General features: G+C 53.2%; 2 protein-coding genes and 1 long non-coding RNA gene across 5 annotated transcripts; 1 reads left to right on the top strand and 2 right to left on the bottom strand.

The window, feature by feature from the left end:
- Window positions 1–178: 178 nt before the first annotated feature.
- On the bottom strand, window positions 179–13,138 carry TRIM11 (tripartite motif containing 11). 3 transcript variants are annotated; one of them, XM_059695783.1, is made up of 7 exons: window positions 12,527–13,138; window positions 10,469–10,568; window positions 10,345–10,373; window positions 10,026–10,256; window positions 7,837–7,859; window positions 7,654–7,754; window positions 179–7,122 (listed from the first exon to the last, which is right to left on the bottom strand). In XM_059695783.1, the coding sequence occupies exons 1-7, from the start codon at window positions 12,932–12,934 to the stop codon at window positions 6,575–6,577; spliced, it is 1,440 nt and encodes a 479-aa protein (XP_059551766.1). In that variant the 5' UTR covers window positions 12,935–13,138; the 3' UTR covers window positions 179–6,574. The 3 variants fall into 3 exon arrangements, with proteins under 3 accessions (XP_059551766.1, XP_059551767.1, XP_059551768.1); XM_059695784.1 differs by lacking the exon at window positions 10,345–10,373 and having other exon boundaries at window positions 10,473–10,568; window positions 12,527–13,137; XM_059695785.1 differs by lacking the exons at window positions 10,345–10,373; window positions 10,469–10,568 and having other exon boundaries at window positions 12,527–13,137.
- On the top strand, window positions 12,788–20,058 carry LOC132234639 (uncharacterized). Its single transcript, XR_009452907.1, has 5 exons — window positions 12,788–12,907; window positions 13,722–13,794; window positions 14,677–14,797; window positions 17,237–19,494; window positions 19,695–20,058. It is a non-coding gene; the product is annotated as an uncharacterized LOC132234639 (long non-coding RNA).
- Window positions 13,790–18,834, bottom strand: TRIM17 (tripartite motif containing 17). Its single transcript, XM_059695808.1, has 6 exons — window positions 18,406–18,834; window positions 17,168–17,263; window positions 16,530–16,760; window positions 15,056–15,078; window positions 14,876–14,976; window positions 13,790–14,619 (listed from the first exon to the last, which is right to left on the bottom strand). The coding sequence occupies exons 1-6, from the start codon at window positions 18,832–18,834 to the stop codon at window positions 14,072–14,074; spliced, it is 1,428 nt and encodes a 475-aa protein (XP_059551791.1). The 3' UTR covers window positions 13,790–14,071.
- Window positions 20,059–21,793: the final 1,735 nt, after the last annotated feature.

Here is a 21,793-nt window from a genome sequence, read left to right as displayed (position 1 = left end):
ATATGTATCAATGAATCTTTGATACCATTTCATGGCCACAAAATATTTAGGAAATATTTAAAATAAAAACGCCACAAAAATGGTATTAAATTATTTAAGTTGTGCTGCGGAACTGGGTACACGTATGCTTTTTATATATATGCAGGGAAAAGTTTAGAAAAAGAAAATACGACACCAATTAATGTTGTAATGTATCTTTGTAGAGATGTATTCCATAAGGGACACACGTACACAGACAATTGATACACGAGTTTAGATTTAGCATATAAATTACTCGATAATAATACTCATTTAGTAGGAACATTATGTTCAAATCGACAGGGAAATCCTCATGAAGTAACATCAAAGAAATTAAAACGGGGAGAAATTATAGCAAAAGAGAACAAAAAAGGAATAACCATTTTAAAATGGAAAGATAAGTGGGACATCTTTCAACAAAACATACGTCAGAGATAGTGAAGGTTGGAAATAGATCAGGTCACTACTGGAAACCAAAAACTGTAGATTATAATGTAGGAAAAGCAGCGGTTGATATATCTGATCAAATGAGTGCCTATAATAACCTGTTACGAAAATCCATGAAATGGTATAAAAAGCTAGCCTTTGAGCCCCTACTAAATACTGCTGTTCTCAATGCTCATATTTTATTTGAAAATATTAGCAAGAAGAATATGAGTATCACAGAATTTCAGAAGAAATTAGCTGTCCATCTAACAAATTTTCGGGATGAAGAAATTTCAAGTAGCCATGCTGTAAATATACCTCAAATATCTCATCACAAACTGCAACAAAAACTGGAAGAGTGTCTAAAGTCCGAAGATATTGTAAAAAATGCTACGGAGATAATGCAGCATGATTTGGACGAGATATTGCCAGAAAGCTGACAAATCAAGTGATAACACTCTGTGAAACCTGCACCGGACAACCATTTCTGTGCATACCCTGCTTTAATAATATTCATTAAAAAAAATTTTTGTAACAAATAATATTTAGGTACATTCTTTTATGATCTCCAAGTTATTTAAAATGTATTAAAATATTTTTTTTAAAATTGTATGTCGTCAGTCAACAGTGACTGACGCAGTACAGACAGAAAGTATAGTGTCAGTCACCAGTGACTGACATGGTGCTTAATGTGTTAAACCAGCGTTCACAAGTATCTTGAGATGGAGCATGTTCACCATAAGCTTTCTGAAGTATCCAGCAACACTTTTCTTCAAAATAATGAATTAAAACTTCCCGCAAATGCTCTTTTTTTGGCATGAAAGTCAACATTTTTAAGAGTAAAAATATCTATGATGTTAACACCTTCAGCAAATTTGACATATGAAGTTTTGAAGCTTGTTGTCAATACAACAAAACAGCATACATATCAAATCGCATATATATCAACATATATGTAACTCCATCTATTGAAAAAAATCCTCATTAGTAACCGGTACACCTAGTATACACAAAGGAATACTACTCAGCTATAAAAAAGGAGGAAATAGCACCGTTTGCAACAACAAGGATGGACCTTGAGAACATTATGCTAAGTGAAATAAGTCAGAAAAAGCTAAGCACCATGATTTCACTCATATGTGGGATCTGAAACTTGTGAACACAAACAGCAGTGTGGTGGCTGCCCGAGCGGCGGGGGTGGAGGCAAAGAGGTTCCCAATATACGGCGGCAGATCTGACTTTGGGTGGTGGGCACACGGTGCAATATACAGATCTTGTAACATAAAAATCCACACCTGAAACCTGTATGTTCATGTTGACCAACGTCACCCCAATAAATTTAATAAAAAAATAAAGGTCTTGCCCTAACTGGTTTGGCTCAGTGGATAGAGCGTCGGCCTATGGACTGAAGGGTCCCAGGTTCGATTCCGGTCAAGGGCATGGACCTTAGTTGCGGGCACATCCCCAGTAGGGGGTGTGCAGGAGGCAGCTGAATCGATGTTTCTCTCTCATCGATGTTTCTAACTCTCTATCCCTCTCCTTTCCTCTCTGTAAAAAAATCAATAAAATATATTTAAAAAATAAAAATCTTGAATAGATATTTATACATCAATGTTCACTGTAGCATTATTTACAACAGTCAAAGGGTGGAAAACCCCCAAATGTCAATTAACATGTGAATAAAGTGATTATATATAGATTACATATATAATGTATACCCACAGAATGAAATATCTTTCAGCCTTAAAAAGAATAAAATCTTGTCAAATGCTATAACATGGATGAACACGGAGAGCATTATGCTAAGTGACATAATCCAGCCATAAATGAACAAATACGAATTAATCCACTTCTAGGAGGTATCTACAATAGTCAAATACTTAGAGCAATTAGAATGGTGGTTGCCAGTGGTGGGCGAGGGAAAAGAGGAGTTTTTCAATGTTTATAGAATGTTTTGTCAGATTAAAATGTTCCAGGTGCTATTGAAAACCAGCATGCATATAGCTAACACGACTGTGCTATACACTTACAAAGGTTAAGATGGTACATTTTATGTTATATGCACTTACACATACTATTTCAAAAAAATAAGTAGGCACCTCAATACAAAAATTTAAAAAAATTATAGACAGTATGACAATGGTTCATTAAGTAGAGAATATTATTAAGATAGAAATTATAAACAATAAATAAATGAAAATTCTGGAGTTGAAAGTACAAAAATTGAAGTGAATTAAAAAAGAGGGCTCAGACTTAAGTTTGCAAAAGACAGAATTAGTGAACTTTGAGATGTATCAATACAGATGATCCAATCTGAAGAAAAATATTAAGAGCACTGAACAGAACCACAGAGAATTGTGAGACACCAACATACATACTAACATACAGGTAAACGGGAGTCCCAGAAAGTGAAAGAAATTAAAAATATTTGAATAATGGCCAAAATTGTCCTAAACATGATGAAAAACTAACATACATATCCAATGAATTCAATCAAGTTCAAAAGGTGAACATGAAGAGTTCCACACCTAGACATATTATAGTTAATTTAATGAAAGCCAAAAAGCAAAAGAGAATCTTGAAAGCAGCAAGAGAAAAACAACTTATTACATACAGGGGAACCTCAATAAGATTAATAACTGACTTCTCGTTAAAAACAGTGGGAGTCCTGGCCAGTGTGGCTCAGTTGGTTGAGCACTGTCCCATGCACCGAATGGTTGCCTGCTCGATTTCCAGTCAGGACACATGCCCAGGTTTTAGGCTCGATCCCCAGTAGGGGGTATGCATGAGGCAACCAATCAATGTTTCTTTCTCCGTCTCCCTTACTCTCTAAAAATGAAAATCAATAAAAACATAAAAGATAACCACCAATGGAGGGTAAAGATATTTGGATAACATGCTTAAAAAGCTAAAAGGAATAAAAACTGGCTAAGTCTGTAACTAGCAAAACTACCCTTCAACAATGAAGATGAAATAATATTCCTAGATATACAAAACTGGCAGAATTTGCTGCTAGCAACTTTTACTTACAAGAAATACTAAAGGACTAAGAGAAATTGAAACCAGATGAAAACCCAAATCTACATGAAGAAATAAAGAGCATGGTAAGTATAATTACATAGGTAGACATAGAAGACAGTATCAATAACATTTTCTTAACTGATTTAAAAGCCAGCCACATAAAACCACCATTATAAAATTGTATTGTTGGGATTATAACTATATATATATACACACACACATATATACACATATACATATATATATATATATATATTCACTAATAGCACAGAGAGAAGAGGGAGGAATGGTTCTATTTTGGAGAAAGGAAATGACACTAGGCAGTAATGTGAATCCAGAGGAATGCCTCCTTCTCTTGAGAAATATACTAAATTAATCTTTCAATGGTGTTGTCACTCAGTCCCCTCCAAATATTAAAATCCCATCCGTACAATCATTGATACAATAGAACACTCCACTGAAGAGCAGAACACACATTCTTGTCAAATGCACATGGACCATTCTCCAGGAAAGCAATATGCCAGGCAATAAAACAACTAAGTTTGTGTTTTTACCACAATGGTGTTTAATCAGAAGTCAACAGAAGGAAATTTGGGAAAGCCTAAAATATTTGGAAATTAAACATACGTCTAAATAACCCAGGTGCCAAAAAAGAAATCACAATAACAATTAGAAAGTGTTTTGAGCCTCCCCCCACCCCAGCCCTCTTCCCCACAGGCAGAGGACAGAGCGCTAGTGCAGGAGACACCCACTGGTAGTTCAAGGGACACTACCAGGCTTGCAAACCAGGGCAGCAAATTCATCCCAAACAATCCCCCAGAACCTGACCCAAGGCCCCCCTTTTCTCTGACTTCTTAGTGAGCCAAAGCAGCCCAACCTACGCTCATTTCCCCGGCCCTCTCTTCACTGTCCCCAGCTTTAATAAATGTCCTCTAAAATTCACCTGGACTTGTGTTATGAAATCTTTCCTGCATGAAGTCAAGAACCCACATACTACCAACTGGCCCTAAGCAGACCCACCAAGGGCCAGGTCCCCTTCCCAGTAGCAGTATTGGAGACACCCCCTGGTAGTGTAGGGGGGCACCCCATGGTAATACAGGAGATCCCACTAGTAGTGAAGACACCTGCTGCTCATGTTGGGAGACACTCACTACTTGTTGGGACACATCTTTGTAGCTCTTAGCCACTCTGAGGTATCAGCTACACGGACAAAATCTTTCCTTTACTGTGGTCCATGACAGAAGAGTGAGGAGCTATCACAGGATCCACTCAGTAGGTAAAATGCGTGGACAGTGCACTCAGCATGGGTGTGTGGTCATCAACTAAGCTCATTTCTTGTCACCTGGTGATGGATATGTGAACATTCCATCTCAAACTTCCCAGTTTGGCAACAGGATCATTTGAGCTAAAGGCCGTTGATATGCAGATAGCAGAGAAGCTGCGAGTCCTCCCCCTGCCTAAAAGGACCGAGTCAGTCACAGGGGACAGTAAGATCCCTCAGCATGGGGCTGGCTCTGGGAATCTCCATAAACCCCCAACCAGCCCCTACCCTGGTACTGCTTCGGACTGTCATTTCCCACAAACTTCTTTATTGCAGTGGCTGCAGAAGCCGGACTTCTAAGCTGCTGCTGGAGTTACTCATTTCCTCTGCGTGTCTCCCATGTGCAGGAGGTGCATGTGTTAATACACTTCTTTTTCTCATTAATCTTTTATTACCGGGCTCCAGACAGGGATCAGACGGGTGGAGGGAATATTTTCCCTCCCTCACACTGGTGTCCAGCTTTGCTCCAAAGCCTTGGTTAGGTGTCCATCCTGCTGTTTTGGGGCAGTCGTGTGCTCCTCCAAACTCTCACCGAGGCTTTCCTGTCTCACCTTCTGGCAGCCGGTGGCCATCCAGGAAATCCCAAAGTCCAAATCTTGCTTCAGGCAAGAACCAACCAGTACCTCAGATTCTCAACAGGGAGTGAAACAGTAGGCAGTCACCTGGGAAAGGATGGGGAAACCTCCCCAGCCAGAAAAGTGGCAGATTCCTGGCTTGACTGAGGAAAAACCTCCCGGGTACATAATTTGAAGGAATTGTTCAAAGTGGTACATACATTTAAAAAAAAGTCCAACAATAGGAGAATGAGCAAATAAATAATCAAGTAACTAGCTATTGAACACCATGGAACCTAGAACTGTTGATCAGATATTTGAAAAAAAGAATCCCATGGCAGTTGCATGAAATGCAGCCAGCCACTGTGTCCCCAACTTTGCTATGGATGGTAGGCCTTTGCCCATGGACTCTCCCACCCAATTCACAAGTGGCATCACAGACAATGGTTAGTTTATTTACTGTAAGGATGGTCCTTACCACAGATATCAAATCTTGGGGTACACACCTTCTTGTGAAAAAGCACCAAAACAAGCCAATAGAAATCCTGGATTGAAGTGGTGGGGGTGGGGGGTCTACGCAGCTTCACCCCTTCCCCAGGCAGGGCCAGTCTTTTCTCAGCCAGTGCCCAGCTCCAGGGTGGGAAGGAGCATTCTGCAGAAGCCCACAGTGGCCCATGCTGGGGGACTTGAGGGCTTGTACCCAGGTTCCTCAGACCCCTTATGTAGTACCTTTTGCCCTGAGCACTCTTCCCCTGGCCTTTCCCATGCCCCCCTCTCCTGATGACTGCTGCACCCCGATTAATGGGGCATCCACATCCAGCACCATTTTCTAGGACCAGGCCCTGAGACAGGCTGACGGACTCACCTCCCTCCCAGCGGCCTCACAAGACAGCAGCTCTTTGGGGATACAGCCCTGGGGCTGTCAAGGACTCAGGCTGAAGCCTCAGAAAGTTCCACAGGCCCTGGCCTCAATGCTGACCAGCTGGGCTCCTGCAAACAGAGCTCCCCAGGACCCTGGCTTGGGCTATGCAGAGGACTGTGAGCAATGCACTGGTGACACCAGATGGCCATGGAAGGTCACCTGGGAGATGCTGCTGGCCCCACAGTGTTGGCTTCCCAGGGATGACAGAGGTAGAGGGATTTTACTAAGCACACAAAGTGGCATTGGGAGCTCTTCCTGTGGCTCAGGATACCCTTGAAGACTCAAAGGCAGGACGAAGGCATGAGACACCGCTCACTGGGAAGCCAGCCCATCCCCGAGCCCTCCCTTGGGTCGGCAGATGGTCATGGGGGTGGGGCTGCTAGACAGAGGTGAGAAGAGGGCCCGCAGCGTCCCTGAGAAGGGCGTCTCAGGGAAGGCGTACAGGAGTGACCCATCGGTGGCGCTGTAGAATGCCAGGTGCCCGGCCTCATAGTCCAGAAAGATGCCTACACGCCGGGGTGGGTCTCGAAGGGGGGCAAAGGCCCGCTCAGAGGAGTTGTAGAAGCCCCCCAGGAACACCAGGATCCAGAACCCATTGCCTGCAAAGAGCTCACCCTTCTCCTTCCGGTTAGCATTCTCCCTGCAGACACCCAAGGCCCAGCTGGCCCGCTCGCCCACCTCCACCTCCCAGTAGTGGCGGCCGGAGCTCAGGGGCTCCCGGCCCAGCACACAGGGCCCGGGGTCAAAGCGCTCGGGGCTGTCAGGCAGGGGCTGCCGCAGGTCCCCCCGCCGCACACTCTGCATGTCTTCCGACAGGACCAGCTCGGGGTTAGCAGTGTCCGGATCCAGCGTCATGTCCCCTGCAGACAGAGCAGTGGTCACCTCGGGCCCCTTCCGCCAGCCTGCATGAAGTCTGCCCTCAAACATCCTCATAGTTGGCTAGAGTGACTGCTCTCCATCCTGTGTCTTCCTCAAAAGATCACCTAACCACTTGCAGTTGCAACTTGGAATGTCTGGAAAGTGGTCATACACTGCCTTGCAATTCACTCTCTTGAAATTCAGGAGGAACCTGGGTGCTTTCTATGTCTACTCTTCCAATCCTTAGAGTGTTCAGCCCAGCTTTCATACTGGGCTCCCCAGGCCTGGGCCTACACAGGTGTCCTGGCACCTGATGGACCGACCTTCACTTTTCCTAAATGCACCAGACAGCCCAGCCTGGCTGGCCCTCCCTCAACAGCCTGCCCTGACCCCTCAGCACCTCAGCCATGAACTAGGAGCCTCCGTGCCTTTCCTACCACAGACCCTGGGATGGGCACTTCTTCTGGACCAGACCTGGCCAGCTGGGTCCCCCCGCCCCCGCCCCCGCCCCCCGGGTATGCTGTGGCACCCACCTCGGAACCTCTGCAGAGCCTCCACCAGCCCCGGGACCCTGCACACCGTCCTCATCTCCATGGGCACCACCTTAGGCGGCTGCAGCTTCACTTCCTGGACCCTGAAGAGGCAGCCAGGTGTCACACCCAGGGTGGGCCCACCCGTACCCAACCATCTTCCCTAGGGAAAGGCTGGACTCCTACCTGCGCAGGGTGTCCATGATGTCCTGTGGGAGAGACATGTGGTGTCAGTGCCCGTCACATGGTCTTGCCCCCTACCTCCATCCGTGTTGCAGTGCCCCCTACATGGTCAGAAACTGCCCCTGCAACTTCACCTGCTCCCATCCCATCCCATCCCGCCCACAGGCATCTTACATGGCCTCCATCAGCTGCCCTCCCTCATGTCCTGACTCAGAGCCCAACTTCCCGGTAAGGCCTCTCTGCTTAGGTACTCCTTTCCCCCAAAATGATGCATAAGAGCATTTTACTCAGTGTCAAAGGCTGTTTGTAGCCCCGAAATCCACATGTTGGTGTCTTAATGACCAGGTCCTCAGAATGGGTCAGTATTTGAAAATGGGCTTCCTAAAGAGGTGATGATATTAAAACCAGAGGCCCGGTGCATGAAATTCGTGCATTGGGCGGGGGGGGGGGGGGAGGGGGGGGTGTCCCTCAGCCCAGCCTGCACCCTCTCCAATCTGGGACCCCTCGAGGGATGTCCGACTGCTCGTTTAGGCCCAATCCCACTGGGCCTAAATGGGCAGTCGGACATCCCTCTTACAATCCAGGACTGCTGGCTCCCAACCGCTCACCTGCCTACCTGCCTGACTGCCCCTAACCGCTTCTGCCTGCCAGCCTGATCACCCCTAACCACTCTCCTGCCAGCCTGATCAACACCTAACTGCTACCCTGCCAGCCCAATTGCCCCTAACTGCCCTCCCCTGCCGGCCTGGTCACCCCCTAACCACTCCCCTGCCAGCCTGATCGATGCCTAGCTGCTCCCCTGCTGGCCTGATTGCCCCTAACTGCCCTCCCCTGCCGGCCTGGTTGCTCCCAACTGCCCTCCCCTACAGGCCTGGTTCCCCCGCAACTGTCCTCCCCTGCTGGACATCTTGTGTCCACATGGGGTGGTCATCTTTGACCACATGGGGACGGCCATCTTGTGCATTGGAGTGATGGTCAATTTGCATATTACCTCTTTATTAGATAGGACGAGGTCACCAGGGTGGACCCTAATGCTATATGGCTGGTGTCCTTACAGGAAGAGGAAATCAGGACACAGGTGTACACTGAGGCAGAGAGGCCTCAGGCGAACTGGCCTGCCCACACCTGGATCTCAGGCTCCAGGACTGGGAGAAATAAACGTCTGTTGCTTAAGCCACCTGTGTCATTTGTTACACAGCCTGAGCTGACAGAGACAATCTGTTATTTGGAATGCCAGCTCCTGAGAGTAAACAGCTTGTCTTTTTAGAACACTGCCTAGCACACAGCAGGGACCCAGCCCACTTTGTCAATCAAATGAACCCCACAAGCAGTCCTTCTAACCATACTGTGTACCACCTACCAGGCCATAAAGGATGAAGAGGGAAAGTAAGGTATTGTGCCCAACATGGGTTTCCTTAGGGGCAGGGAATTTCACACACAGCAGTTGATTCTGTCTGGGGAGCCTGGGCACCTGCTAGGCCTCTAAAGAAAAGGGAGCCTAGTGGGTTTCTGAAACCTGAGGATTCATCAGGAGAAACCGACAGTACCGGCCTGGGGGAGGCACATGCAAAGGGCCAGGTGCAAAGCAGTTAGAAACAGCGTCCTCACTTGTTTTACTGGGTTAGGGGAAGTGGGGGTGGGGATAGTCTTGGTTGTCAAGGTTTGGAGCTGACCTAACCACTTAGGAGAGGGGTGGAGAAAGGGCCCCTGCCCAGGGGTGGGGAGGGGGCCTGAACCTTGAAGGAAGTTGACCTCTGTGGCGATGACCTGGCCACTCTGGGCAGTGGGGACTAGATACACACCCCTTTAGGAAAATGCTCGGTACCCACAGAGGGTGGTTACGGGGGAATCCTGGAGGGGCACCCAGGACCCCAAACTCTGGTGTAGCTGGGGCCCTGGGATCGGTCACTCAGAGCTCTGCTTCTTCCGTCTCCAATGGGGCTCCCGGACAGGTACCAACAGCAGTTCTCAGTGGGGCTTGGGGTTCATATCTATTCCCCAGGCAGTGGCATGTCCATAAGGCTCTCACCAGTCCCAGTCCTCACCCCAGTATGTCACAGGCAGGACACAGGACATCCAGAAGAGGACAAACTCAGAGAGCTTGCTCCACGGAGGGCTTTCTCCTTCCTGCTCCTGGGTCTGCACCCCTTCCCATTAGAGCCCCTGTGTGCCCATTCCAGGCCCGTGCTCACCTGCAGCAGTCCCAAGGCCGGCAGCTGGCAGCGCCCCTCCAGCTCAGCGACAAGATCGGCTAGCTGGGCGCTCTGTTGCCCAAGGCGGACAGCGCTCTCCTGCAGCGGGGGCAGCACCTCCAGCTCCTCCTCCTCCAGCCTCTGCAGAAGCCGTTGCTCTTCCTCTGCCAGCAGGCGGCGCAGCCGCTCAAACTCTGCACGCACATTCTGCCGCTGGCTCTCCACCATCTTCTGCAGGGGGCACAGGGGGCCAGTGAGCTGGGCGCCACAAACCCACCACCAGGGCTCCACACACCACCTGTCCCCCACCCAAACTCACCCCGGGGCTGAGGGTCTGGAGCAGGAGTGCTGTGTTATGAGGAGCATTAGTGTGACAGCGGCATCCAGCAGTGGGGGCACCAATGCCCCACCTCCCCACCCCTGGGACCTCAGCGCCCAGCCACCTGCCTGCCACAGGGCACAGGTCTCCTCCGCCTGAGCCTGAAACAGCAGGGCATCTTCCATTTGCTTCTGCAGGTGGTCCAGGGACTTCTCCAGCTTGCCCTGCAAGGAAGTCAGGGCAGCCAGTAAGCCCACTGGGCCCTGTCCCTATTCCCACTGCCCAGCCCCACACAATGGACTGAACAAATTGAATCTGCTAGGAGATGCCCTCTTCCCGGGATGCCCTCCCACCACCCAGGCTGACCCAGCCCCTAGCCCATTTTTTTCCTTTCTCCAGCCTTCCTGCCTTCCTGCCTCTCCCACCTTCCCAGCCTGACTCCCTACCTCATCGCAGCCTTCTTCCTGCGAATCCTTTCACTTCAGTGCCTGTTCTGAGCTTGCCAAAGTTCAGCTTCATCGGAAGGCGCCAAGGGACACTCACACTTGGATCCAGCTGCCTTGAGCCTGACCTCAAGCAACACCCAACTGTTTACTTCAACCCTATTTGCTTGCTGGGGCCTCCCCAGCATTAAGACAAAGTAGGCACCAGTGCAGTGTGAGGGAGCAACAGCAGTTGTGTCAGAGCCCTCTGCCCTCCTCCTCCTGCCTACAGGCAGGACATGAATTTCCCAGAAGGGTGGCCGCCCTGTACCAGGAAGGGGGCACACACTCCACCAAAGATGAGGTGTCATCCCTGAATGTGCTGAACAGACCTTACAAAAATGCCAGCCTTCCAGTAGTTCCCCCGTATCATTTCCGAGTTCCTTTCCCACAAGTTATTGGCCCTAGCAGCCCAAACCCTTTCCGTTGTCCAGTCACTTCTCCACAATTTATCATCCTCTGTTAAAGTGGAATGCAAGCTCTTAAGTCTGAGCACTCATTTTGGTTTTGCACTCTTCTACGAAGTCATTGTGCCGTATGAAATTTAAGACTAATAAAACTATGTCTTTTCATCTGTTCAGATTAACATTTGTCAGTTTAATTTGCAAGTCTCAGTCACAGAACCTAACAGGCTAGAGTAAACGGTTTTTCCTCCTCTACAATAGTCAGTGCTGCCCTCTGAGCCTTTATCAGGTCAGCTACGAGGAGCCCTTAGGGGGCTGGTGGTCACTCCTCACCTCACAGCCACTTTCTGCACCCTGATCCGGGTGTTTGGTGATAGGAGTGCCAACCTGCTGGACGTGAGCAGACAGGCATTCCTGCATGCATGTAATACCCCAAGTGAGAGGAAAATCCACAGAAATCCATGTCGAGAATGGATCATGGGGCAGGTTTATTCCGGTACCCCACAGGCTTGTTCTATGACAGTGACCTGCTGGCCAAGTATTAATTCTAATGCTGACTAAATGCTGTGCATGGTGTGCCCCAGCGACACACACACACACACCCGCTACTGGCCGTGAAGCAAAATGCAAGCCAGTCACAGTTTGAAAGATGCCACCCGTGCATCAATACCTGAATTCCAGAAACAAACCCTGCTAAGGCAACAGGCCAGGTGAGCTGTTGGCCCCCCAGCGGAGCGGGTAGTGCTGGTGTGAGTTTGGGTTAAGGAAATGCGTTTCCAGGACAGGAAAACAAGGCTTCTCAGCCTGAGATCTAAGCACAGCTGAGCTCGGGTGTGTCAGACGGCAGTGGTGGCCCCAAGCAATCCACTCAGAAGCTTGCCGGGCCCCGGCGTCTGCCTCACCAGGACTTCAGCACGGGCCCTGGCCACTGCACCCCCTCCCACCGGAGAGGAGTCCCCATTCGTCCCTCCTGAAGGAAACCACCTCTGCTGTTCTCTTCCCACGTTCTCCCGCGCTGGGCTCTATCCCAGCCACCGTTCGGTCACCCCGGCCCAGTGCCCGCCCCAGACGGTGGGCCCCACCATCACAGCGGGACCTCGGCCTCAGAGACCGCCTTCTCCTCCCAGGTCCCCACGCTGGCTCCCCACTGCGGAGTGGTGCCCCAAAGTGCCCCAACCCCGCGAAAATGCCGGTCTGGGAAAGGCTAAGCGCCCCCCACCCCCCACCCCAAAACCACAACGCAGGCCAGACCTGAGCGCGGCCGCGCCCGCCCCGCCCCGCCCCGCCCGCGCGCACCTTGAGGTCCTCGGCGGCGTCCTGCAGCGGGCGGACGCGGTGCGCCCAGTGCTCCCCCGAGCGCTCGCAGGCCGCGCACAGCAGGCGCAGCTCGTCGGCGCAGAAGGACGCCAGCGGCTCGCGGTGCGCGGCGCACACGCCCTGGGGCACCGGGGACGGCGGGTGCAGGCGCCGCGCCATCTCGGCCATCTTGGCCAGCGGGCGGTTGGGCCGCAGATTGCGCTGCGGGGACAGCTCGCGACACTCGGGGCAGGCGTACGGGCCCTCGGGCTGGCCCCAACAGCGCCGGATGCACTCGCGGCAGAAGTTGTGGCCGCAGTCGGTCATCACCGGGTCCATGAAGTAATCGAGGCAGATGGCGCAGGTGGCCTCCTCCTGGAGGTTGGTGGACAAGTCGGAGGCGGCCATGGCGCGGTCACGCGGAGAAGGCGGCGCTCTCCCCGGTCGGGCGCTGGCCTGCCGCCGTCGGGGCTCCGGGGGACTTGCGGGGGCCGGGGCTCCGGGAGCCGGGGGCGCGCGGGCTGTGGGAAAGCGAGGCGCAGGGTGCACGGGGCGCCTCGGCTCCCGAAAGCAGGCAGGAAGAACCACGGCGGAAGCAGGAAGCAGCTGTTTTGGGGGCGGGGCGGGAAACACCCGCTTTGGGCCGGGATTGGCTGCGGCCCGTCACGCGGCCCGCGGGAGGCTGTTCGCCCTCTGACCTGGCGTCTCGGTTGCCGCCCGTGCGCGTTCGTGGCTCCGGCTCGTCCGGGGGTCGCGCGGCCTGGCTATGCCTCAGGCCAGGGGAAGGGTGGGGTTCAGGGGCCGGGCCGGCGGGGCGCCCCGCATGGTCGCTGGGGTCCTCGCGGCGCAGCGACCACCAGGACTAGGGTAGCCCCAGGCGCCCCCGTGCGCCCAGGACGGTCGGAAGGAATGGGTGGCAGCGCTCTGCCCATAGGGACTCTGGTCGTGTTGAGGTAGGAGTGCGTTGACTGTATTCTGGGGTGCTGATGACTGTTAGGGAGGCTAATGCTCCGGAAACTGCGAGGGTGGGTGGGGAGTGAGAGGAAAGGACCCGCCCACACCAATGATCCTCTTTGAACGTTACCCCCCACTTCCCGCAGGTTCAAAGGGGATGGAAAGGGATGGGGGTGAGCAGCTCTGAGGTTTTTAGGGGTTCAGCTTGAAAACTTGTACTTCCTTGTTTTCCCTATGAAAGACCCAAACGTGGGATTGCTGATAACAAGAAAGGCCCCAGGTTTACTTATAGCGACCCAAACCAGGAGGACCCAGTGAGCGGCAGGGAGGGCAACACGTCTAAAAAGCTACAGCACCGCGGCCTGTCCCTGAGTGTTACTGAGGGATTGGTACAGGCTCCCTCTACGAAGCACCTGTGAATACAGTCCGTGGTGTAACGCTTTAATCACGATTCTATTTCGGCTCGGTGAGCCCCCTGGGCCAGCAGGGCTCTCCACAGCTCCTCGGAGATAAGCAGGGCAGGCAGCCCGCTGAGCAGGACCACCTCACTTTCTAGAGAAAGTGGAGTGCCCGCACTCCCTGCCTACACGCCTATCCCTTCACCCACAGTGTCACTGTTGAGATGACCATCTGGCCAGATTTGGGGACCCCAAGGCAAAAGAAGGGCTTCAGGGGGCCTGGGAAGACTGGCTCAGCATAGGTGTGCAGGTGGGACCCGCTGCTGGCATTGTAGAAAGACACCTCCCCAGCCTCAAAGTCCAGGAAGACGCCCACATGGCTGGGGGGCTCCGTCAGTGTGATGGGGATCACGGTTGACACGGGGGGCACATACTTCTTTCCCTTGCACAGCTGTACAACCCAGAATCCATTTTCCGGGGACTTAGGGACTCGATCCGTCCGGCTCACGTTGTCCCTGCACACACCCAGGGCCCACAGCGCATCCCCTGTGAGGTTCATGCCCACCTCCCAGTAGTGCCGCCCTGAGGAGAAGGTCTGGCAGCCCACTGCACAGGGGTAGGCCAGGAACCTGTCCTTGCTGCAGGGTGTGCCGTCTGGTGGCGTGCTGAGGTAGTGCCTCTGGTGGCTCTCGTACAGGAGGAGGTAGGGGTACGCTGTGGCGGGGTCGGGTACCACGTTCTCTGCAGACAGGGATGGGGCTGAGTCATCCCTCTTCTCCCTGACCACCACCCTCCCAGGCCTCCCCTTGGCTGAGTCCAGCTGTGAGCCTGGATCTCTGCATGGGCCGTACCCCAGCTGCCGATGTTGTTGGTGCCAAGGAGATGAGCTGGGGACCATTTGGGCATCTGGGAGTGGCAGGTAAGGGTAGGGTGTGAATTCCCAGTGAGCATCAAGGCTCCCAGGGGTGGCTCTGGTCGAGAGACTGGCCCCACTTACCTTGGAAACTCTTGAGCACCTCTATCTGCCCTGGGACTCTGCAGACAGTCCTCAGTGAGATGGGGGTGGCCTCTGGGTACTGCACACTCAAGCTGTTCTTCCTCCAGAGGGAACAGGTGTTACTGACCCCTCTGGCCCCATGTGAAGCCCTCCCTGCCTGCACCTCAGGCGGTCATATACCTGTCCAGAGGCTTCTTCATGTCCTGCGAACACACAGAGAGAGGGAGGGCTGCTACATCCTGTTAGGGATCTGGGGCGTCCCCAAGCCCCCTGTGTGGACATTTCTGGCCTGCAGAGCAAGGAGAATTCATAATGCTTTCCTGTGACCCTCTTTCCAGTTTTCAGAATGGATCTCTATCTCTTGCCCATGAGGGTCTCCTACTGTCCCCCTGCATCTGAGTAAGAACACAAAAGCTGTCCTGCTCTCAACGGGGGGGGGGGGGGGGGGGGGGGCGGAGGCATGGGGGACCCAAGGGTGCTGCCACACTGCAGGCCTTGGGCAACTCAGGAGTGTTTAGTGGGTGGTGAATAGGCTGCTTTTTACTAGAAGACCAAGTATTCCCCAAAGCTGGGGCGAGTGCATAGTCCGTTAGCTAAACCAGGACACTGTTGTCCCAAGATGCCAGGACGACAGGCACGCGACTGGTGCTGACCTTGCATGTGGCATTTGCTTCCGTTGCATAAACACACTGTGTGTGTGATGACTCACAGCATGAAATATGTTTTTTGCTATGGATTCCATTTTTCCACACAATTCACAAGACAGTTACCCACTTGTCGGCCAACATAATCACTCCCACTTCTCTGGCCTCCTGTGCAAGCCCATCCCTGACAGTCCAGCGGCACCTTCTCCCCGATTCCAAATCATCAGTAGAATCACATGACTTGCTCCTTGCCTTGAATTCACTGGGCCTGACCTGGCTGGTGTGTCCCTGCCCCAAGTCACCAAGTGGATGACAGCTGCCCCTGGGCCATCCCCCACCCCTCAGACTAGGAAGGGAATGCAGAACACAGGTGTCTAGGACTGGAGTCTGTCAGGCTGATTGTGTCGCTTGGCCCTGGTCGGCAAACTGCGGCTCACGAGCCACATGTGGCTCTTTGGCCCCTTGAGTGTGGCTCTTCCACAAAATACTGACTTCTGCGCATGGGCCACGAAGTTTCAATCACACTGTACGTGCGCACCCGCACGTGGTATTTTGTGGAAGAGCCACACTCAAGGGGCCCAAGAGCCACATGTGGCTCGAGAGCCACAGTTTGCCGACCACTGCCCCAAGCCAACATGTTGGAGCCCAGCCCTCAGGACCTCAGATGAGGCTATATTTGAAGATGGGGCCTTTAAAAGGTAATGAAGGTGAAATGAGGTCACAAGGGTGGGCCCTAGTCCAATGCGACTTGGTGACCTTAGCAGATCAGGACAGCTGCACAGCGGACAACCATGTGCAGACACAGGGAGGAGATGGCATCCACACACCAAGGAGAGAGGCCTCAGGAGAACCAGTCTTCCAGCCTCCAGACTGAGAAGTATTTGTTACGCAGCCTGAGCTGATGAAGACAGAGCCTTCCCTGTTGGTCTGTATGTGCCCTGGCAGGTCCACCACACCTGGGCCGGAACTTGTGTCCACCCCGCCCAGCCAGGTGAGCAGGTGAGCCTCACCTGCAGCATCTGCAGTGGCTCCCGAGTGCAACAGTCCTCCAGCCGCAGCAGCAGGTTCTCCAGGGAGCAGCTCTGCTGCTCTAGTGCAACCATGCTCTCCTGCAGCCTGGCAGCGGTGTCCTGCTCCTCCTGCCGCAGGGCCTCCAGGAGGCGCTGTTCCTCTTCCACTAGGAGGGCAGCCGTCTTCTTGAACTCCGTCACAATGCGCTGTCTCTGCGTCCTCACCTTCTCCTGCAGGGTGGGACCTGGAAGTGAGGCACTGCCAGGGGACTACCATCCTGTGCCCACCAACTTGGAGGGGCCACTCCTGGGATGCTGGCACATCACATGGCCACAGTGACCCACAGAAAACCAGCACAGCTGGTGGGGGGAGGGGCCATGCAGAGCCCCCATCACTGTGGGGTGACCCCATGAGCCCAGATGGCCATCAAGGCCTCTGTGTACCCCTCAGTCCCTGCTTCAAAGTGGCCAATCTGGGCTGAGTGCACTTTCTCAGTCCTGACTCTGGGGGGAATTCCGTGCCTCTCCTGGGTCTTATGCTGTCATCCACCTTGAGGGTCCACAGGTTCTAGAAGCCCTGCAGTACCCTGGGGCCTGGCCAGGCCTTCCCGCCCGTTCCTCAAGGTCTCAGCACCTGCCTGCCACTCGGCCAAGGCCTGCTGCTCCCTGGTCTGCAGCTTCTCAGTCTTCGCCATTTCCTCCCGCAGGTGCCCCATGTCACCCTCCAGCTTCAGCTGCAGACAACAGACGGTGGGATAGGAGTTGGAGGCCCCCTGCACACCCACTTCAGGAGGTGCCCTCTGAAGCTGCATCAAAGGGGATGGAAATGCACCCCGTAGCCTGCCCCGTGGGCGTGAGAATCATTTTAAGCTGGAGGCAGAGAGACACCTTCCGAGGCTCCTGTTATGTGACCAAAAGCGGAAACTGCTGAGGAATGAGGGTTGCCACAGGTCCGCCTCCCAGGGGAAGTTTTATGGCTCTGAAGGAGGTGGAAAGTGGGACACCACTGATGAACTTTATCGTTTGTTGGTTTCCCCAAAATACTTTCTGTTATGATCTGAATGTTCATGTTCCCCAAAATTCACATGTTCAATCCTAACCCCCAAGGAGATGGGGCCTTTGGGAGGTGATGAGGTCAGAAAGGTGGAGCCCTCAGGAATGGGGCTGCTGCGGAAGAAGGGGCTGAGAGCTCCCAGCCCCCTCTTCCATGTGAGGACGGTGGGAAGTTGGCTGTCTATGAACTGGGAAGGAGCCCCCACCCGACTGTGCTGGTGCCCTGGTCTTGGACTTCCAGCCTCCAGAGCCGTGAGCATGAAGTTCTTGCTGTTCATAAGCCGCCCAGTCTTGTGTTCTGTGACAACAGCTGGAATGGACCAAGACACTTTCCCAGTTGCTGTCCTTGGGGGCCTGTCACCTTTCCCTTTGTCTCTTCTCTCCAAGTGTACTGTTCCTTGTTCAGATGCTAAACAAAACCACCCAGCCGGCCGCACACATTGCTGTGCTTTCCTCCTGTGACGTGTGCGGGCCACATGTGTTAACAGTTTGCTTTTCTCTCCTTGATTTGTCTTTTCTCAGTCTGATTGAGGGTGGAAGAAAAAGGCCCTTTCCTCCCCTACAAAGGGTCACCTGGCCTGCCCACACAGTGGCCTAGAGGCTGCTTTTGTCAGCCTGGGCTCCTGAATAACTGGAGGGGATGCTCAGCTGGCCCTGCCACCTACCTGCTTTATTGTGTGAGTTACAGACACTTCCACTGTGGGGTCCAGCATTTGGGGCTGTTTGTTACAGTGGTTGTTCTCCTATCTGACTGATACACCCCTGGACACACAGACATGCACTCAGATCTCCTTGACCCGTTGCCCTTCACCCCTGGGCCCACCTTGTGCTCCTTCACAGCCTCCTCCACCGGGACCACTCTGTGAGGCCGGTGTTCCTGGGACTCCCTGCAGACCACGCAGATGGGGCTCTGGTCATCTTCGCAAAAGAGTTTGAGCACCTCCTGGTGCACCTGGCACAGATCCCTGCTCTGGATGCCCGGGTGCTGTCGTGCCATCTCAGCCACCTTGGTCAGCAGGCGGTTGGGCCGCAGGGTCCTCTGGGGGGACAGCTCGCGGCACTCGGGGCAGGGGAAGACACCCTTGCGCTTCCTCCTGCCCTTCTTGCCTTTGGCCTTCTCCCAAGTCAGCCGGATGCACTCACGGCAGAAGTTGTGGCCACAGGTGGTCATCACAGGGTCAGTGAAATAGTCAAGGCAGATGGAGCATGTTGCCTCCTCCTGCAGCTTTCTGGAAAGTTCCACAGCATCCATGGCTCCTGGGAAAGAAACAGAGTATCCGGCCACACCCTCTGCCCAGAACCCCAGGCACCTGAGGTGTCCTCTTGCAGACAGCACTGTACATGTCCTGTTAGGGGACCTGGCTTGTCTTCAGTAAGAGGCATAGGTGCCTCTCTGAAAGCTGACAAAGACTCTCCACAATCGAATTCAGCCAGGTTCCCCTATGCTGCCACCTCTATGCCTAGCCATGCCCAGTTTTATTCCATTTAGAGCCCATTCCTCCCCTCCTGTGATGCATGTGCAGGAATCCTGCTAGTCAGTTTAGCAACAAGATCCCTCCCCATTTCTCTTTGTGATTTTCCATCACTAACCCCCTCACCGTGCCCTGGGCCATCCTTCCTTTGTGTAGGCTACAGTAGGAGATGACCCCATCTTCCTCCCTATTGCAATAGTCTTGAATAAAGTCTTCCTTACCGGTGTAACCAGTGTCAGAATCAGTTTTTCTTTAACAGGACATCCATGCAACAAAGGAAAGGAGGACTTTAAAAGGTAAAATCAGAGTTGGGAAAGTTCTCTGCTTGACCAAACTCTATTCAGGCTCCCAGAACTTTCCTAATAGGCTCTGGGCTTCCGTGTTTGTGTCTCCGTTGTCCAAGTTTAATAAGAATCCCAATATGTGGGTTTAGATCAGCTGTGGGCAAACTACGGCCCGTTTGAAATAAAACTAAAAAAAAAAAAGATCGCACCCTTTTATGTAATGATGTTTACTTTGAATGTATATTAGTTCACACAAACACTCCATCCATGCTTTTGTTCCGGCCCTCCGGTCCAGTTTAAGAACTCATTGTGGCCCTTGAGTCAAAAAGTTTGCCCACCCCTGGTTTAGATAGAAGCCCCTACCCCAGTGGTTCTCAACCTTCTGGCCCTTTAAATACAGTTCCTCATGTTGTGGTGACCCCCAACCATAAAATTATTTTTGTTGCTACTTCATAACTGTAATGTTGCTACTGTGATGAATCATAATGTAAATATCTGATATGCAGGATGGTCTTAGGCCACCCCTGTGAAACGGTCGTTCGACCGCCAAAAGGGTCGCAACCCACAGGTTGAGAACCGCTGCCCTACCCAGTGGCTTCCTGTTAGTAATTTCCTGTCACTCACCCACCTTAACCATAAATCCCCACTGGGAGTTGAGCTTTCTGTGGGATTCTGTGCTTCCCCTACGGCAGTCCTGAATAAAATGTTCTTACTGCTCTACCTACCACCCACCTCTGGTGTTCTTTGCCAAGATGCAGTACAGAAGACACGATGGCTCATGCTCACACAGACAGAGGCATGTGCACACACTGGTGTTCGAACACCCATGCCCTTATGCAGTTCAGATCCAAGGTCTCCCCATGCACCTCATGGGGTGGTCACTGGGGCGAGGCAGCGTAGATCTGAAAGTCATTTCTGAACCACAGCACTATCCGGGTTCCCTTCCCTGCCATCACCAGAGAGATGGCTCTGATATTTCAGCCACTGGGTTCACCCTGTGGAAGCTGCCTCTCTCTAAGCAGAGCCCTTGGGATCGGTCACTCCTGCTACCTACCCACCTGAAGCCGGACAGGCTCAGGATGGTCTGGTGGGCACCGGTCTGGGTCAGGTTCAGGGGAAGGGGGCCAAGGACTCTGGGTCAGTGAGGTGGGCCTGTGGCCCTCGGTCCTGGGGATGCTCCTGTAATTAGAGCTAAACCAGGTGACCCTTCCGGTTCCAACCTTCAAGCTGGGACCTCAGTGTACGGGCGCCCACAGGGTGGCCATCGGACCGCCCCTGGATAGACTGGTACTCACCGGGGAGAGGGGTGCGCGCTGCCCGACCAGGCGCCCCGGACCACGAGCGCAAACGGAGGCGCTGGAAAACCTGCGTTTGCGCCACAGAGACCAGGGGGAGGTGGGTGCGGTGGCCTCAGGGGCGCGGGCTTTGTGGCGTCAGCAGAGGCTAGGAGGCCTTAGCGGGTGTGTGAGTGGTGAGGAGGATTGGGGTGGGTGTCAGCAGTCAGGGGCAGGGGCGGGAGCAGACTTGGGCGGGGTGAAAGGCGGAGGGCAGTGTCCTGGGTGCGGGGAGGGATTTTGGATAGACCAACGGGGATGGGCCAGGGGTGAGGATAGGGACCGTACTCTTGTCCCTGGATGGGGGTAGGCGAGTTGGGGGGCAAAGGGAGGACACGTGGTGTGGGGATAGGAAACGCTTTGGGAAGAAGGGGAGAGGGCAGCCGGGGCGGGCGGGGGGGGGCGGGGGGGAGGGGCGGGATGCCTGGCGTTGGGAGGAAGGTGAAGGTGATAGAGGCAGCGGAAACCGGCGCCGGGTTGGGGAAGTGATGAGGGTCTGGGCTCCAGGAAGCACCGGGGAGGAAGGAGAGGGGCAGCGGGTTCACAGGGGCACCGGGCTGGGTGGCTCCCTGAGGGTCTGGCCAGCGGCAGAGGTGATTTGGGGGACTCCCAACCCTGACCTAGGCCTGCCCTGGCCATTGGCTGCGCACACCGGAGTCCTACCCCTGGGGAGCGGACATATGAGGAAGCTAAGGTTCAGGCCACCGCCAAAGGGCGGAGCAACAGACGGGCCTCACGTCCAGGGGCGCGGGTGTGGACGGCCAGGCCGTGGCTGCAGGCGGATGGCTAGCTGCCCGGTGCGCAGCCGGTGTGTTTCTTGGGTGGCGCCTCAGCAGAACACGAGGAGGTCGGAGGGGGACTGCGCAGTCCTGCGGGCGCCTGGCAGTGCTCGGGAGGGGCGGGGCGGGGAGGGGCGGGTCCGCTCCTGCCTTCTAGGCCCTGACTCACGCCGTGGGCTGAGGGTTTCTTCAATCTAGGAAATTGCATTTAGAAAAACTTTAAAACAAAAATTAAAGAAAACACACAAGAGAACAATGGACCCCATGTATAAACTGTCCGGATCGGTATTTCACTGTGTTGGTCTCATTTGTCCTGTTCTTTAGTACTGGCTGAAGATTAAA

Source organism: Myotis daubentonii, chromosome 5 (genome assembly GCF_963259705.1).
Source record: "Myotis daubentonii chromosome 5, mMyoDau2.1, whole genome shotgun sequence".
Lineage (NCBI taxonomy): Eukaryota > Metazoa > Chordata > Mammalia > Chiroptera > Vespertilionidae > Myotis > Myotis daubentonii.
The sequence above is the reverse complement of the archived record's forward strand: the minus strand, read 5'-3'. Positions and strand labels throughout refer to the sequence as shown.